Source organism: Boleophthalmus pectinirostris, unplaced genomic scaffold (assembly GCF_026225935.1).
Source record: "Boleophthalmus pectinirostris isolate CB_2022bp ecotype Guang Dong unplaced genomic scaffold, ASM2622593v1 HiC_scaffold_12, whole genome shotgun sequence".
NCBI lineage: Eukaryota > Metazoa > Chordata > Actinopteri > Gobiiformes > Gobiidae > Boleophthalmus > Boleophthalmus pectinirostris.
This window is the reverse complement of record NW_026571018.1, coordinates 17892581-17910572: the sequence shown is the minus strand read 5'-3', so window position 1 is coordinate 17910572 and position 17992 is coordinate 17892581. Positions and strand designations below refer to the sequence as shown.

Below are 17992 nucleotides of genomic sequence, written 5' to 3'. Positions count from 1 at the left end.
TCTATATCCTCTTCAGCATCCTTTTGAGTCATCCTTCCCTTACACATTTGCAGTGTGGGAGCATTAGGTTTTGTCTATGATTTTAAAATTTAAATAATATCAAAAAATTGGTTCTATGTTACCAGCCAAAAATGTTTCTCATATGTTTGCTCAATAAGACTTTTCATAGTAATTACTAGATCGACTCACTGTTCACTAAATGATAGATGAAAGAATCGTGTTTGGGGGTTCAGTATTTATCGTGACCACTTTTTCTTTGTACTAAAGGAGAATTTTTGCTATTTTTCTGTACCACAATCAGATTTGAGCTGTAGAATTTTGAATATATGTCTTCTATTATTCATTATAGATGGAAACAAAAGTGTAGTGCAGCTCATGTTTTTACCAGTATGGCTCATGTAGGTAAGGTTTTACTTGGATTATCCTGCTTTAGGGTCACTGTGTCAGTTGTATAAATTAGTTTTGATATTATTGTTTATTGTAGAGAAGGTTTCAGTGGTGGTCATTTGGACACAGTTTTTGCAGTCAAGAAGTTTTGACTTTAATGGCACTGACTTGAGGTATTAGGATTTATATTATTCTGAGTTGAAAGTGCATTTTGGAACTTTTCTAGTGGAGAGTCCGTCAAATGATTTTCTCCATGGAGATGTTATTGCTTTGTCTGGAATGTTTCACAGTATGCTATTGAACTTTTCTATCTTCATGGAGACCAAACTGGACCAAGTTACAGGTCAGATCTTTTTACAATTTCTTTTGTGTGCTATAAAACCATCAGCAATTGAATAAATATAAGTCAGAGCTGTTTAATGTCGATTGTGGAGGATTCCAGATAGAGCAATATCATATGCATAGAAGCAAGCAGGTGATGGACTCCCAACCAAAAAGTTACATAGTGCACCTTTAACTAAGTCCAGCCCCAAAGTTAGGAGTTTTAGACAGTAATTTCCCTCAATAAAGTTTGTCTAAGTCTAAGTCTAAGAAACTGACCTGCCCTTGTTTACTAGTGAGCATTAATATTAGATGTTATGCCCCTATTGATGAAACAACCACGCCTGGACAAGTGGGGAATTAAACCATTTCGATTATTGTCTATATTTTCCTCAGCAGTATATCTCAAACAATCTTCAAACTGTGCTATTGTGACAGGCTGATGCCCAGATAAGGTGTTTGTTTGTTTGTTTGTTACATTTTTCAACATTTAACTTGAAGATAATGCACTATATCCAATTGCCTTTGCATACTGTATGTATTTTTGGTTAGTTTTGGTTTTTACTTTTCAAAAAAAGCAAAAATTGGTTATGGTATGGAGTAAAGAAAATTGTGCTGGATACATAACAGCTCACCATTTTAACACTAGATTATGATGTAGCTCATGTTTACATCCACATAGTTAGTTTTGATTAAGATCTCCTGATTCGTAAAGTATAAATAGGAATTATTATTATTATTTTAGAATGACATCTAGAGCGTGCACTATGGAACTTTACTAGTTTGGGGTCTAGAGATGGTATTGCTTTGCCTGGAATATTCCACAGTATGACATTAAACTTATCTATATCCATGGAGACAATCAGGAGGTGCCACCAAGCCAAGTGACAGGTTATATCTGTGGAGAGGTGACTGTAAGAATGCCTGATTTTAAAAGTATTTTTCAGCAATACACCTGCTCCTGTAATTGAATAAATGTATATGTTACCATACTGTCGAACATTCTGGGCAAAGCAATAAAATCAGATCCTTCACAAGAAAAGCTACATAGTGCACCTTTATTAAAACTAGGTCTTTGCGATGGTGACACATAAGTCCTTTCAGACAAACGTCCCAGGATTAAGAAATAACCTCTGGACTGTAAAACCCCAGGTTAAATGTCTGCAGAATGAAAAGTGGGCCAACTGAGTATAGCAGCCAGAACATGCGGTAAACAATCCTCTACAATAAAAGCTGGGCCATAAAATTAAAAAAGGCCACAGAAGGGCAGTAAAGAAATAAAACTAATTGTACATTCAAAACGCTGTGTGTAATGTGGTGTAATAAATAAAAATAAAATTAACATTAATATTCAAATTGTAAAGTAGTTTAAAGGTGCAATGTGTAACTTTCTGGTGGAGGGTCCATTACCTGAAGAATCTAGAATCTGACCTGTACAGAGAAGGTTAGAAGGTTCTGGCTGGTCAGGCAGTAAGTTTAATGCCGTACTATGGAACATCTTGAAAATGAAGAAGCAGATGAATTTTAAATGGTAAAAAATTATGTAAATAGCACTTTTCTATCTTCAAGGGTACAAAGCACTTTCAAGGAGCCACTCACCCATTCACACATATTCATACACCAGTGTACACAAACACTGGGGGCGAGGTGGAGAAAAGTGTCTTGACCAAGGACACAATGACAGCAATTATCTTGGAGATGAAATTGCACCACCAACCTGTGGGTTAGTGGATCTGACTGCTCAACCAATGATGTTTATGTCAAAATTGGGAATTGAACCGCACAAACTTCGGATCAGTGGACAAACATATGGCGGACCCTCCACCAGAAATGTTACACAGTGCACCTTTAAATTAGTGTAACTTGCCTGGTTCTGTGCACGTCATTTGCAGTATCATCTGACTGTACGCTACGTTAAGTCAAAACAAAGAGTCAATGTAAGGCCTAAGACTTGCTGTGTGTTTTGAAGAGTGCGGTTTGTTTCATTGGTTTGTCTTTCCCACCGTCTCTAATTTCACAAGAGTTCAAACTTCACCAGCCGATGTTCGCTCGCTTTAGACTGAACGTTTAGTGTTCAGTGGGAGTGCATGTTGAGAAGAAATTTATATACTTAATTAATATTCTTTGAGTTTTAATCTTTTGACCAAATGGATTTTAGTGTCAGTCAAGATTTGTCTTTAGTTTTTTTGTTTTTTTTTGTTTTTTTACTTTAAATATTTATATTAACTGTTTTATGTTGCACCATATCACCAAAGTAAGTTCCTAGTTTGTGAACTTTTTCTGATTCTGAAAATGTCATGCAAATTTAGTTGACTAAACCCATAATAGTTTTTTCAACTAGAATTGCCCTGGGAGTAAATCAGTGTAGGATCGCCACTGTACATACTCATAGATTGTGTCCTTATAATTTTTTTTTTACTTTGACAAAAACTATAACAATATATTTTGGTAAACAAAATGAACACTGTAAATTATAGTTGTTTAAGAATTAAAGTAGTTAATGCCTATAGGACTGCCCTTGAGTATGAATGAATAAAATACATAAAGTTTTATCTTAAGGGTGCATTCACATGTTTTTTTTGGTCTTAGTTTTAGCTTAGCTTCAGTCTAAATATATTTGTTCCAAAATTATTATTATTATATTAACATATTTGTTTACTTAGCTCCTTATAGTTTTAAGACACTATCCATACTCTAGCCTAAATAGCCCGGTAATCAGCATCATGTTTGGTACAAGTGGACATTGGCTCTGATTGGTCAGAAAGCACTTTCGTTTATAAACACTTTTGAGGCTCATTCGACTTAATTATTAACTTAAGGTAATTTGCATGTTCCTCCAATGCAAACAGAAGGAAAAAATGGCATTTGTTTAATAAAACCTGGTATTAAGATGCACAGTGTTATAAAATGGTATAGAAATGTAGAGGATATGATAATGAAGACCACATCACAGATAAATGATAATAAAAAGTTGTTTAGTTTCTATCAGCAGGTGTGGTGGGTCCTGCACAGAGGTGTGGTACTGTAGGAGCATGATGGCCTCACTAAAAGTCACAGTGCTCTCAAGTCAAATCAACAACAACAAGCAAATCTTTACACTGACCTATAGTGACTCTGACCTAGATATTCTCTCAGCCAATCAGAATATGTAAACAAATCCTCCACATGGCTATTTACTGTCATCATATGTATTCATTTATTAACAAAGTAGTATTTAAACAATTTTACATTGACCACAAATTTCTATATATTTTTTTATTTTCAAGGTTGTGCCAATAGAGAAAATGATACTACATATATATTGTAAGCAACAGAAAAGCACTTTTCTCAAAAAGGAGTGGGAAGAAGAAAAAACGTACAACCTACCCCTGTAGAAAATTTATCAGGCACCTAATATAAGATACTTCTAGTTAAAGGGGCTTTGTGTAATTATTCAGGTGGAGGGTCTGTCAAACGTTTTTCTCCATGGAGATGTTACTGCTTTGTCTGTAATATTTCACAGTATGGTAAACCTTTTTATCTTCATGGAGACCAAACCAGACCAAGTTACAATTACAGTGGTCATTGTGATCTGAGCTCTAAAGATGCACCAAACCACTGTGCCAACTCAAAGAGCGATCAGTGACTCACACAGAACTGCAACAGTGTAGTTTGGAGTTTAATTATTGGTGTTTTTCAGATTATGTCATACTCCCAGATGGGGGCAAGAGACAGTTTTTCCTATTGATTACATTGTACTTCAATAAGAAATACCTAAAATGTAAAACCTGTGTCAAATGGAGTCATCTGCATTTTAACTATATTAATTTTACCTGCCCCCATCTTTATTACATATTATTGGCCTACAGAGTCATGATGAATCATCTGAAACCCATCAGTAGCCAAAACTTGCACTTTGGTAGCTGTATACACTAAGTTGATCTTTCAGAAAGCAAACAGTTTGCAAACAGTTGACATGGGACCAATGAGTTCAGGAGATCAGGGGCACTGTTGAAACTACAATTTTAGCACAGTCGAACCATGCAGTATTTTGTATATACTTTTCACAAAAATCACATCAAATCTCTTTTACACAGCTGGTGAAAACAGCTGACCTCGACCCCAAACACAACTATGTGATGGGCTTTCATCCTCATGGAGTCCTGGTGGCTGGAGCCTTCACCAACTTCTGTGTTTACACCACCGGCTTCAGGCAGCTGTTCCCCGGCCTCACCAGTTACATGCTGATGCTGCCGCTGTGGTTCAGAGCCCCATTTTTCAGGGACTACATCATGTGCGGAGGTACCACCAGCCTGACTATACAGTGGTTTTACACAAGCTTGAGTTTGCCCTTGGCCTTACTTCACCCGCTTTCAACATCACAGGACTGATCCCGTCAGACAAAGAGAGTGCCAGTTACCCGCTCCAAGTGTGCCGCAGTGGGAAGGCTGTTGTAATCGCTGTTGGAGGTGCACCAGAGGCTCTGGATGCTCATCCTGGCACCTTCAATGTTCTTCTGGCCAAAAAGAAAGGCTTCATCAAAATGGCCATGGAGCATGGGTGAGAGCATAGCGCCCCGGGGGGAAGAGCTAATTCTCCTTTAACTACAGCTAATTCTCTCAACCCTTATGACTCAGTGCATGAATGCTTTCTGTAACTGTGTATTTAAAGTTACAAGTGGTTGAAGTAAAACAGAGGTTTATTCAGTCGCATACATAGAAATTCCTGGGAAAGCACATCTATGTTGTAATATCGGTTTAGAAAGAGAAAGCTATGAAATTCATAGTACAGGACATTCAAAATATTGTTAATCAATTTAAAACCGTGACAACTTTTTTCTCAGTGCTCATCTGGTGCCTGTTTTCTCCTTTGGGGAGAATGAAGTGTTTGATCAAGTGGACAACCCAAGAGGAACATGGCTTCGCTGGACTCAGGAAAGGCTGCAAGGCATTATGGGTATTTCCCTGCCTCTTTTCCATGCCCGTGGTATTTTCCAATACTCCTTTGGTCTCATGCCTTACAGAAAGCCCATCCACACAGTCGGTGAGTGGACATCACGACTTTGCTTAATGTGTTTCTAGTGATAATGAATTTCTTCATCATACCTTTGTTGATTTTGGCAATGGCCATTTTAATACACAAACTATTACAGTCCCTTTCATCAGGTTTTAAATAAACTCCTCCTCCACTGGCATGAAACACAAGTTATTGCAAATGATAAAGTAAACTGACTGTGCGTGTATTGTCCTGTCACCTTTGCAGTTGGGCGACCTATCCCAGTGCAGAAGAATCCCAGACCAACATCAGAGGAACTTGATGCCCTCCATCAGCATTATATGGATGAACTCAGCAATCTCTTCGAGAAGCATAAAACCGATTATGGTGTGGACAAGAACGTACATCTGAACTTTGTGTAAATGAACTCAATGACAAAATTATGCAAACTGTGAAATACTATTTTATATTACAAAAAAATATACCAGTAGTGTTGGGAAGAATACTTTGAAAATGTATACAGTTATAGAATACCAAATACCTGCTTTAGAATGTATTTTGTTGTGTATTCTGATACATGATCCAATCAGAGTACTGTATTTTGAATACTTTCACATTGGAATGAATTATCTAATAGTGTAAACAATACAGTATAGAATAGAAAATTTTAAATTAGAATAAAATTTGTTAGAATTAAAAAGTTTTATGTTTGTTGCACCATTTCTTATGCAATTATTTGTCACTCATTAGAGAAGGAAAAAAACACACATGTGCAATTAGACTTTTCTATTTTCTCACTATTTGAAGCTGATCACTCACAGTATGAAGCCTAAATTACATGATGAAATGTTTGGAAATTAACTGTGTTCCTAGAATGTGATTATGTCATGTTTCCAAATGGGGAGCAAGAGACTATTTTCCCTGTTGATTACATTGTATTTGCCATGAAGTATTCAAAAGGTAAATGTATAAATGATGAACCTGATCATTTCTATTATTGACTAGACCTAAAAACTCACTGAATTGATTTAATTATTGATTTTAGCTACTCTCTGTCAGTGTTAAATAATACTGCCCTATATAATGATGTGATGTCCTCTGAAACCCAGCAATACAGTTACTCACATTTTGTACTCTGTATACATATTTTCAGTTCATGTATTTAGTAATTTTCCCAACACTGTATATACTCAACTTTTTCTAAATCTCCATCATGTTCCTTCTAATTTGTGTTTTTCAAAGAGATTACATGTGTTCCTTTATCACTTTTCAAAAGTTCAGTTTTTGTAAATTGTTTTGGATAAAAGGAGTTACACCTGAGTGTGTGTCTAAATCTATTTCTTTATCACGTTGCATGTAACTTTACTCTTTTGGAGCTGGCCCTTAATAGATAGGACTGGACTTTGGCAGCCACTTTAATAAAAGGTTAAGAAATAATTGGACAATATCCCAGAACTTTCAACACGGTCTAAACTGTACACATGTGATTTGGAGAGAAGAACTGATGATTAGAACTACTTAGACATAGACTTAGACAACATTTATTGATCCACAAGGGAATTATTTGGTCAGAGTAGCTCACACATTGCAATAAATATAATAACAAAGAGCAAAAATATAAATGGTAATAATACATTCAAAATAAGTAGCAAAGATAGTAAGAGACTGTAAATGGATATGTACAAGTAAAAATAAAAATATAGTTAAAATATAGAAATATAGTAATACAAAATATATCTCATAAGGACAAACAGTGCAAAGATGAAATAATGATTGACAGGATATAAAATTTATTTATTTTATTTTATTTTATTTTATTAGTTATTTTACTGATACCAGGCTCAGGAAAATTAAGCTTATAGATAATAATGCAATAAAACCATATGCTTTTTAGTTTTTTATCATATGTCATAACAGCATTTGTCATAATGGCAATAAGTTCCAACATTACAACCTTGATTGCAATACATGCAAAGGACACTCAAAGATGCTTTACAAAACAAATATTAAAACAGTCAAAAGAGGTAACAGAATCATAGAGAAAAAAAAGTTGAAGTCTATATTTCTTTGCAAGAGAAATGCATGCATTTCAATGAAAAGGTTAGGATAGGGGTCTTAATAGCTGTGCAGGACAGCTAAAGACAGACAGGTGACCACACGGTGCAAATCCTGTTATGAATGTATTAAAATAATATATAGTGACATAGCACACATTTCATTCTCTTTCTCTGCACCTGGCTGTGTTGTTGGAGTGACAGTTTGTTAATTTGAGCACTCTGTGTGAGGTCAGAGCACCAGTGTTATTGACTTATTTAAGGTGTTGGCCAAAGTACAGAGGACTCAAGGCCTGATTTCTCTGGATCCTATCTTATCTTTTTCTTTGTAACAAAAACAACAGTTCCTGTTGTCAAGGGATCCAATCATAAGTATTGTTTGGGTTTGGACATACAGAAATTTTTTCATCTTTAATATATTATAGAAAAATATTATATAATAATCATGTAGTCTATGTTAAAAAAACACAAATATTACAAACATGAATTTAACTGAGAAAATAGAAGTGGAAAGATATTTTAATGGATCATATGAACAAAGAAAAAAAGAAATCTGAATATATCTCTATATATTTAAATGTCTGATGATGCACTGCAAAGCATTAACCTTCTGCTTAGTTTGGAGGAAAGAGAATGCAAATCAAAGGGAGGCTACAATAAGAGAGTAGGCAGAAAAAAGTCACGTGTTGATGAACGTTAAAATAAATTAAGCAAGTTTAACTGATTTCTTTTGTTAAAATAAATATAAATAATAATAAATACATAACAAAACACTTTTAATTAATATGCTGTCAAAGTTGTCGAAATTTCTGTCACATCTGACAGAGCTCGTGGCCAGTTTTACCCTGTTTGACCACGTGACCTCAGCGCCCTTAAATACAGGGTCGCGCTGTAGCCGCACACTCACAGACCTCTTTGACCGTTGCTCAGCAGAGAGACACGGGCCCAGGGCCCTCACACACCTTTACTGCTTTACAGTGTGTACATCAGTGCGCAGTGGCCCCTCCCAGTCCCGCTTAAATGCATGGAGCGCCCTTCAGCCCAGCGCAGAATCATGAAGGAGCTGTAGGACGCCACTCTGTAGAAAGCGCACGAGCCTGAGTTTCTTTGGATCGGTGAGACTAACCAAGAAGCTTCAGCCATGAAGACTATCCTCGCTGCCTACTCTGGCGTCCTGAAAGGTAAGTACCACCTGACCTGGAGCTGAACCGGAACCGACTGACTTTTTTTTAGCGTTTAATGCAAATGTTGCTCCACAATCCAGTGTTATTATTGGAGATCTTTTACCAAATAAAAGCACAGTTTACTAGAAAATCGATGCCAGATTTATTAGGCTAAAACTCTGCAAACTTAGTCAAAACACTAGTTATATGAAATTATTAAATATAATAAAAATAAGCATGCATTTCTGCTAAAATCTGATGCCTAGGATATATAAAAAAATGAAGGAAAAATGCAGTTGGTCTTTAATATAGGAATCAGAAACAGATTCTACTTACAATATTATCAGTGCTTTACATTATTTGCAGATGTGTAGTATTGGCCTCAGTGACAGCTCTTGAACCTTGTGTTATCTACAGTCACAGCAGTCAAGTAAATAGATGTGGATCAATCATCTATCTTCTGAATGTTGACTATTTAATCATTTCTGGATAAAAAAATACAAAAAAAAGCAAAAAAACACACACACACCACACACATTCGCTGGCTGCTGCTGCACCTCCTGGACATCCCTCTGGCCACTGTCCACTCAGGTCTCCCAGGTCACTAGTTTGATTAACCCTGCTGTACTTAGACGAACCTGTGCTCACTGTGGTTGTCCATGTGGGTCAGTTAGTAGTACAGGCTTAAGCAGTGATAGCCTTTGGTTCAGAGGTGTTACCTGAGCCAACTTGTGATGGTTATTTTTGGCCTGTAAAGAGAGGATTAGAAAGGACTGTTTTCTTGTCATTATGAGCTGACACATGTTAGTTTGCATGTTGCTCTGAAGACTTCAACATGCATCAGGACCTTTATACAGTCTATGAACAGGACTAAAATACTCAAATATATCAAATGGATGCAAACTACTTTTATGCATGGATACTACCTAATTAACAACTTCTTTGTGGTACTAGAATGCTTCTGTGCAGATCACTTTTAGTATTCTAAAGCAATTGCATTTTTGACCGCATTTGTTTCTAATTGTTGTTGATATTGTAAATCTCTTTCTTAGGCACAGGCTCCAGCATCCTCTCTGCCCTCCAGGACGTGCCCACTGCCCTGTGGCCCTGCCGAGCCAAGATGGAGAAACATCTGCAGCTCATCTCTGTGCTACAATGGGTTCTAAGCTTCTTGGCTCTGGGTGAGGTTAAGCTTCTATTATATAACATATAAAAATAACATAACACTAAACATGTTGCATAGTCAGTTTTAAAATTTTGGTGATGTTTATAATTTACTTCATGGTTGGACACATGTGAACAGCAGATATGACATACATACAGGTAACTAGAGGTAACTTCATAACTATTACCTATAGGTAACCATACTATAATTGGCTATGATTTGACAAATAACTAAAACACCTTTAGTTATTTCAGTGAATCATGGAGCTTATGTGTAAAATGTGTCTGAATATTTTGGATTCCTTTTTTAGAATTCAGCCTTGCTTCCTATAATTTCCAACTTTTTCTTCCCAACTTTTCTTTACAAACTGACACTTGACTGATGTAAAACTATGGCAAATATTTACCACAGGTATTAACCCACCAAACAAAGTAATAATCACAAAAACATGTAAACCTGTCATGCATTTCAAGTGTCTGGGCGCCGTGTGTTACTTGGGTAAGCCGAAGCATGACAAGAAAGCAGCAGAGTTGGTGATTAGTCTCATTAGCCTCATAAGTAGGTCACATCGCTTGGCGGCATTTCTCTTTAATAATATTGTTGCGTATGGTCTTTGTTTGTTCTTAGGTGCTGCCTGCACCGTTCTGTTGTTTTACATGTTTCTCACTGATTGCTGGTTGATTGCTGCAATCTACACTGCCTGGCTCATCTTCGACTGGAACACACCTAAACAAGGCATGTATCATACCAAACCTGAAATGAGTATAGCATTTAATAGCTTCATATTAGGGCTGCATGAGCATAGGAAAAATGTATTTATTATTTTATTGACCAGTATTGCAATTATGGTTAGGGTTGCATGTTAGATTTATGTTTAAAACTTAACTTGACTTAGACTTACACTAAGACTTAGACAAACTTTATTGATCCTCAGGGGAAATTATATGGACTATTAGTAGTTCACACATCACATTATATTACAATAATAAAGAGCAAAAATATAATAATAAATTCAAAATGAGTAGCACAAAGCAAGAGACCAGTGTCAAATAAGGCATAATAATATAAATGTATATGTATAAATAAAAATAAAACATACAAATATACCAATTTATCTCTGCTGTATTCTAGAGGTCATAAGGAGAAACATTGCAGAGATGAAATAGTGATTGAATATGATGATCAGAACATATTTAAAAGTCTAAACGTACTAACTAAACTTTTTAATTACAGAATGTACCCTGTCAACAACAATATACTGTATTATTTAAATAATTACAGTCCTCATAATTTGACCATTGCACCTAATCCATTGGACATTTTTATTTGATTGCAATATATTGTGCAGCCCTACTTTGTATAGTGTACCTATGCTAAACGTATATCCAGTTATTCATAGCAAAACCTGTCATGATAACAAGTTTTGAAGTGCAGTGTATTGCTGAAGAATATATAGATGATAAAAATGATAAAATTTAAGCCATAAAATAAAATTGTCCCCCCAAAAATGTGCAAAATTATGAAAAAAGATGAGCTGGAATAAATCAATGGAAAAAGCCAACACTTAATTAGTGTGTATCTATAATGAATCATAGAAGTTCATATTTAAACCTTCAACAGCTTAAATATTCTCGTAACACAGACAAAAAAACCCTCAAATATCCTGTATTGAATGATAAATCAATATAGTAATTATCGTGACAGACCTAATCATAACTTTTATCGATGTCCATCTAAATTTGAGTGTTTGTATTATTTTTATTTTAGGTGGGCGAAGATCATCTTGGGTGAGAAACTGGACAATCTGGACTTACTTCAGAGACTACTTCCCAATTAGAGTAAGTAGACAGTTATTATGTTAATAGTCATTTCATAGTTTTCCCTTGATAGAAGCTATAAATGTATTAAAACCCATGGGATGTAATTGTGAAACAGTGAAAGGAAACTGTTTTCTCTTTGCACATCATCAATATTAACCCTTTAGGCTCATTGATTACCAGTGGGTGATAAGCTATCAAGCAGGTGGTGTATCAGCTGTATTCTTCATGCTACTCCTTGTCTTTTGCTGATTATTATAATGAAGACTTATGGATTTTAGACTTTGTCCCATCTGATAATTTCTCAGTTTGTTTTTTCCCTGCTTCATCAGACAATAACAAGACTGCTTATCAGCTTGAATACAGACTTGACTTGACTGTATACTTATGGCAAAAATGTTGTTGATAGTAATGATATGTACCTACTATAGACTGTGTATATAAATGGACATATAGCCATTCCGCTAGCCTCTACATTCCAAATAGGAAGTGAGCATGGGAGCGCTTCTGGCTCCATCGACTGTTTCCAAATGACTTTACATTAAAAAACAATCGCACCTTTCTGCAACTGCTGCAGTGAGCCTCATCAGTTTGTTTTTTATTTCGCTATTTTGTCTGTGAATCAATCCCAATATTAAACTTTGTTCCAAATTCGCTCTTAGAACTTTTAGCCTCATGAGCTTGATTTGACTGGTGCTGAACACTATGAGTGATGTCACACTCTCTTAGTCCACTTCTTTATACAGTCTATTTTACCTACATTGATATATTTGATATATAATGGAGTAAAGAGCCTGTCTAAATTTTAACAGTAAAATTAGCACACTGTTTGTTAGATAGATAAGAGTTTGTTCCCTACCATGATCGATCTGTTCCACAATGATCAACATGTTGTTGGTGCTTTGCCTATCATTTTTGATTTTGTGTCCCTTGTTAAAACTTCCAAGACACCACAAAAATATGTGAATAGTGTAAAATGGTGCACAAAAATGTATTAATGTGTTACTTTAACTTTAAGCCTGTTTCGTAACTAACTAAAAATGCACCAGTCTCTTCTTGTAAAGAATTGTTTTGAGTCGTAGGATCTTTCCGCATTATGCTCATTATAAGAAAGATTGTGTGGAGAACCCTAGGAAAAACATTTATGTAATTTCTGAGCGTATTAGCTGTAGCCAAAGAGTTTAATCTTAGTACTTTCATAAGTGTCAACAATTGCTCTGTCTATGTGTAGGTGTCTGTGTGGAATATTGATTGCAATCTAATAACTCACACTTACAATGCGCTTTACAGGCCTGTCAGATGCTGTCAACATGCTACCCTTTAGTCATTATTCATGTACTCCATTACTCAGTGCTAAAGTAAGCTAGGATTGTAGCCATAGCTGCCCTGAGGTAGACTGAGTGAAGCGAGGCTGCCATTCACCAACGCACACACCACATTCATACTCGGCAGTGTGCTTATGGTAAACGGGTGTAGCTCCAAGTTTTGGGCCCTGGGTACAAATCATCTTGGTAGGCCTGCACAGCTTGTCTAATGAAAAATGCCCATGACAGTCTTGTAAAGGGCCCCTCTCTGTGCCCCTGCACCTACCCTGGGTAAACGGTACCCTTTACCTCCCCAGTTGCTGATGGCAAAGTGCCTTGCCTAAGAACACAACAACAGAGCTTGATTTGAGCAGAAATTGAAACACAGACCTTTGGGGGCATGCTCTAACCACTGAGACACTGTCTAACTTACAGTCTGGGTTATGCAACAGTTTTATTTGAATAGCTACTGAGGAAGCTTTGTATACACATTGGAGGGGTGGTCCTTCTCCAGTTTGTTACAAGTAAATATAATAAAATCAAACAAAATCTCAAATTCTTAATTGAAAATATGTTTATTGAATAATGGTCATTTTCCTTTGCTCTTTCTTGTTTCTTGGTAAATTTGTGCTTTTATGATATGGGCAGAAATATTGAAGTAACAGTAAGTCCAAGAAACTTGCTGTTATTTTGCATCATTGAAATATATTTTATGGTACTGTACTGAACCAGATGGAGATAATGCGTTCAAAGTTCTCCATTTCAGCCACAGGTTCACAGCCTGTATACTGAGTGATACTGAGTCATAATTATGAGTGTTCTTGTGTTCATGCCACAGTGAACTGATAAGAATGTCCCATTTTCTCATTTTCCTGGCTTTTAAACTACAAAGCAAGTTGTGTGTTCAACAACATTTAAATATAATATTACATTTTATCTTTCAGCTTATTAAAACTCACAACTTGTCACCCAGTCGGAACTACATCTTTGGCTACCACCCTCATGGGATTTTTTGTTTTGGAGCATTCTGTAATTTTGGAACAGAAGCAACTGGATTCTCCAAAAAATTCCCTGGCATCAAACCTTCATTGGCGACTCTGGCTGGGAACTTCCGCATGCCTATACTTCGGGACTACCTGATGTCTGGAGGTGAGGGGATTCAAATGTCCAAAAATATATATAATTTTGGAAACCTTAGTCTTTGTTATTCAGGTTTAATGGGTAAGTAGTTCAGTTCATGTCCATGCATACAAAACAATTATTGCCAACAGATGTCCCAAATATGATGACATATAGTAAATACATTAAATAGGAGGAGAGAGTTAGGAGTGGTTTTGTAGTGAAGGTAATATGATGCAAGCATGATGAGAATGAGTATCTATGAAAAGATAAAGATAAACACTTCAGCTGTGTTTGTACGAGTAGTGTATGGAAGATTACTTAAACATGCAATGAAGACCTTTGTCCTGTTCCAGGGGTCAAACTGTGTAAGTTTGCATTGATCTGCTGATTTTACAGATTAACATTTACTGTTCTGAGGGCTTGTTTGCTCAGACTGTAGATGTCTATAGATAATGTACATGCAGAGTACTCAAGTAAAACTGTTAACTGACTTTTACAGACATTTTTTATTAAAGGTGCACTGTAACTTTTCTGATGGAGGGTCCCTCACCAGCTTCTCTCCATGGAGATGTTGCCTGGAATGTTCCACAGTATAGCATTACACTTATTTATCTCTAGGGCCAGATTATATGTCCAGTCTGTGTAGAGGCAAGCCCACTCACTCAGTCAATTAAAAAAACATGTTATTGAGTAAATGCAAGATGGATGTGTTCAATGCCATACATTCAAGATGAAGCAACAACATCTCCTTGGAGAAAAGCAGATGGCAGATCCTTCTCTAGAAAAGTTACACAGTGCGCCTTTAAATCGTTATTCTGCAATATTTTGACATATCTGTTCTTTTGCCCCATAGGTGTCTGTCCAGTGAACAAAAACTCCATAGACTACCTGCTGTCCTGTAATGGAACGGGGAATGCAGTCATCATTGTAGTTGGAGGGGCTGCGGAGTCTCTGGATTGTGCACCAGGAATGAATTCTGTGACCCTCAAGAATCGCAAAGGTTTTGTCAAGCTGGCCTTGCAGAAAGGGTGGGTACATAAACAACATTCACTTTTTTTTTTTTATTCACTTAATGGTGGATATTATAACACTGAATAAAAGTTCTCTAAAAATGGAAAATCTTGACACACTGTGAGTAGAAAGCCCAGACTTGTGAGCTGGTATTAGGCTACGCTCTCCCCTGTGGAATTTGTACCATAACAAAAAAAAACACAAATGGGCCTACTTTGTCTGGGTATTTTAGTAATCCAAAAAGCTTTAAACAGTTATCACCTTATGAACTATCACCATAAAGAGGATTACTGTTGATTAAAATGGATAAGACAGGAAGCTATGTTGAAAATGATTATAAATTACCATTCACAAAAAATAAATGGTGTTGTTGCTCTAATCATGTTTTAATCATGTACTTGTATTTCATTTCTCAGGTCTGACCTTGTTCCAGTCTATTCCTTTGGGGAGAATGATGCCTATAAACAGGTGATTTTTGAAGAGGGGACATGGTGGAGATCGCTACAGAAGAGGTTGCAGAAACTGTTGGGCTTTGCTCCCTGTGTTTTTCATGGGTGTGGCCTCATTTTTGGTGACTCTTGGGGAATTGTGCCTTATTGCAAGCCAATCACAACTATAGGTGAGTTGTTTAACTACTTCACAAACTGCATAGTAGTTTAGCCAATGTAAGATGTGATATTGCAATACTTCTTAATTTAAAACTTCTCTTACATCATGGTTGTTTTATGTTTAAATATTTATCTTATGCTTGTATTCATTACAGTTGGGGAGCCAATCACTGTGCCTAAAATTGAAGATCCAACTGAAGATATGGTAGATTTGTACCATTCAATGTACATCAAGTCGCTCCAGTGCCTTTTTGACAAGTATAAGACTCGTTTTGGCCTTAAGGAAAGTGATGTTTTGTATATCCAATAAGAAAGGACTGACCCTGCAGAGAAAATAACTGAGCCATTATAGTATATGCCTTTATCCGTTTTCAAGGTAGACTTTTTGGATTGTACATGGAATGCACATTCTAAAATACTCTGAACTTTGCTCTCATAGTACACAGTATAACCATGGTTTCTCTTGGGAGATAACAAAGTGGGAAATCTAATAGTGGGATTGCTTAAATATATTTAGCCCTAACTATTTTCAGTTAGTATTTCAAGTGTTTCTACTCTACGCAGAACATTAAGCTGTTGTGTGCAGTTTGCATATAATCTGTTAGAGGGCACTCAAATGTGATAAATATTTCTAAGTGCCATTTTTCTCATGCATCTACCATAAGCTCTTATAGTAGAAATGCTAAAAAGCACAAGCAATGCAATGAAAAATATCATTCATATATCAAATTAACAACTAAATGTTAATTATGAATACACATGTGCCTGTGAATATATATTGCCAAGAAGTATTAATTGTATTCTTTGAAATGGAAAAAATGCCACTGTGCTTGTTCCATTAATATAATGCACTTTTGTACTACTGATGACTTTCACCAAAGGATTTTCGGTTTAATCAGTTGCATTACCAGAACATTGTCTAGGTTGGCCTTTTGGCTACACGAATGTCTCAGGTTTGGCTAGTTTTTGGCAGATTATGCTGTGAAGGTAATTATGTAACCAAGATTTGTCCACATTAGAAAGTATTTAAAGTTTAGGTATGGAAGAAATTGGAAGGAGCCGTGTTGTGACAGTTTATGCTGGTATGAAATCACTCTGTGAAAAATATGACCAAAATCGAAATTATTTTTAAAAAGAGGGTATTGTTATATCCAGAAAATCAGGTGCAATACTGTGCAAGCAATAAAGTAAAAAATGGATTGCCATATTTGTTCATCAGTATTTAAATTAAACTTTTGTACATTTTCAGAAAGTTTGTGTCCTGTGGCCATGCTTTTGTGTTATATTCTGACAAAAAATATAGTAAAAACATTTAGATATATTTAGATATAATAAAATCTAAACCCTGAAACAGAAGACCATAACCTAATGATGGGAAAAAAACAAAAAACACTCACGTTTACTTTAGTGAGAAAGTCATATTCTTGCCAATTCTACCCCCTTGTGGTCATTTAATGTGTGTAGTATTTTTTTCTTAAAGAACCTGATAACAATAGCTCAAATTATTGTAGAATAAAATGTATGAAAGAATGCTTGGTTCTTTTAGTAGTCTAATGGCCATTATTATTATTTAGCAATAGTAAGTATATAACTGTTTACATTTGTTGCTATAGGCTTTTTTCTGTTAAAGGTACACTATGCAACATTCTTGTTGGAGGGTCTGCCACCTGCTGGTCTAAATATCAAACAGTATGGTATTAACTATATCTGTCTCCATGGAGACAAGTAATTCACACAGCCAGAGCAAGATGCAAGTCAGCTCTGTGGAGATGTAACACAGCTTGCAGTCAAAATGCATGTCTTAATATTTTTATGCAATTAAAAACACCTGCAATTTAATAAAAGCAATAAGCAAAGCAAATCAAAATACGTTTAATGCCACACTGTAGATCCTTACGGGCAAAGTAATGGACACCAACGGGTAGTGGATCCCCAGCAGAAAAGTTACATAGTACAGCTTTAAGCATGAAAGCGCCGGATACACTCTGGTCATCCGCATGTCACGCTGTTGAACTACCCGACTTCCTTGTATTCTGCAGCTTTGACAGATTTGAAGAACACCGCCC

The 17992-nt window shown here is 36.0% G+C and overlaps 2 protein-coding genes across 2 annotated transcripts in view; both read left to right on the top strand.

The window, feature by feature from the left end:
* The window catches only part of mogat2 (monoacylglycerol O-acyltransferase 2), a 36705-nt gene extending 30601 nt beyond the window's left edge, over positions 1-6104 (top strand). The window contains exons 6-9 of the mRNA XM_020930317.2: positions 4785-4989; positions 5073-5247; positions 5531-5730; positions 5950-6104. Of these exons, the coding sequence (XP_020785976.1) occupies positions 4785-4989; positions 5073-5247; positions 5531-5730; positions 5950-6104 (735 nt within the window). The remainder of the gene's footprint in view (positions 1-4784; positions 4990-5072; positions 5248-5530; positions 5731-5949) is intronic.
* Positions 6105-8655: 2551 nt separating this feature from the next.
* On the top strand, positions 8656-17114 carry dgat2 (diacylglycerol O-acyltransferase 2). Its single transcript, XM_020930293.2, has 8 exons — positions 8656-8917; positions 9952-10080; positions 10692-10799; positions 11832-11902; positions 14130-14334; positions 15161-15335; positions 15735-15937; positions 16082-17114. The coding sequence occupies exons 1-8, from the start codon at positions 8878-8880 to the stop codon at positions 16234-16236; spliced, it is 1086 nt and encodes a 361-aa protein (XP_020785952.1). The 5' UTR covers positions 8656-8877; the 3' UTR covers positions 16237-17114.
* Positions 17115-17992: the final 878 nt, after the last annotated feature.

Bases quoted from the DNA above. Each gene is read 5' to 3' on its own strand.
- dgat2 (XM_020930293.2), top strand. From the start codon at position 8,878: ATGAAGACTATCCTCGCTGCCTACTCTGGCGTCCTGAAAG. The intron at 8,918-9,951 runs GTAAGTACCACC...TCTCTTTCTTAG, and splicing joins CTACTCTGGCGTCCTGAAAG to GCACAGGCTCCAGCATCCTC. The intron at 15,336-15,734 runs GTGGGTACATAA...TTCATTTCTCAG, and splicing joins AAGCTGGCCTTGCAGAAAGG to GTCTGACCTTGTTCCAGTCT.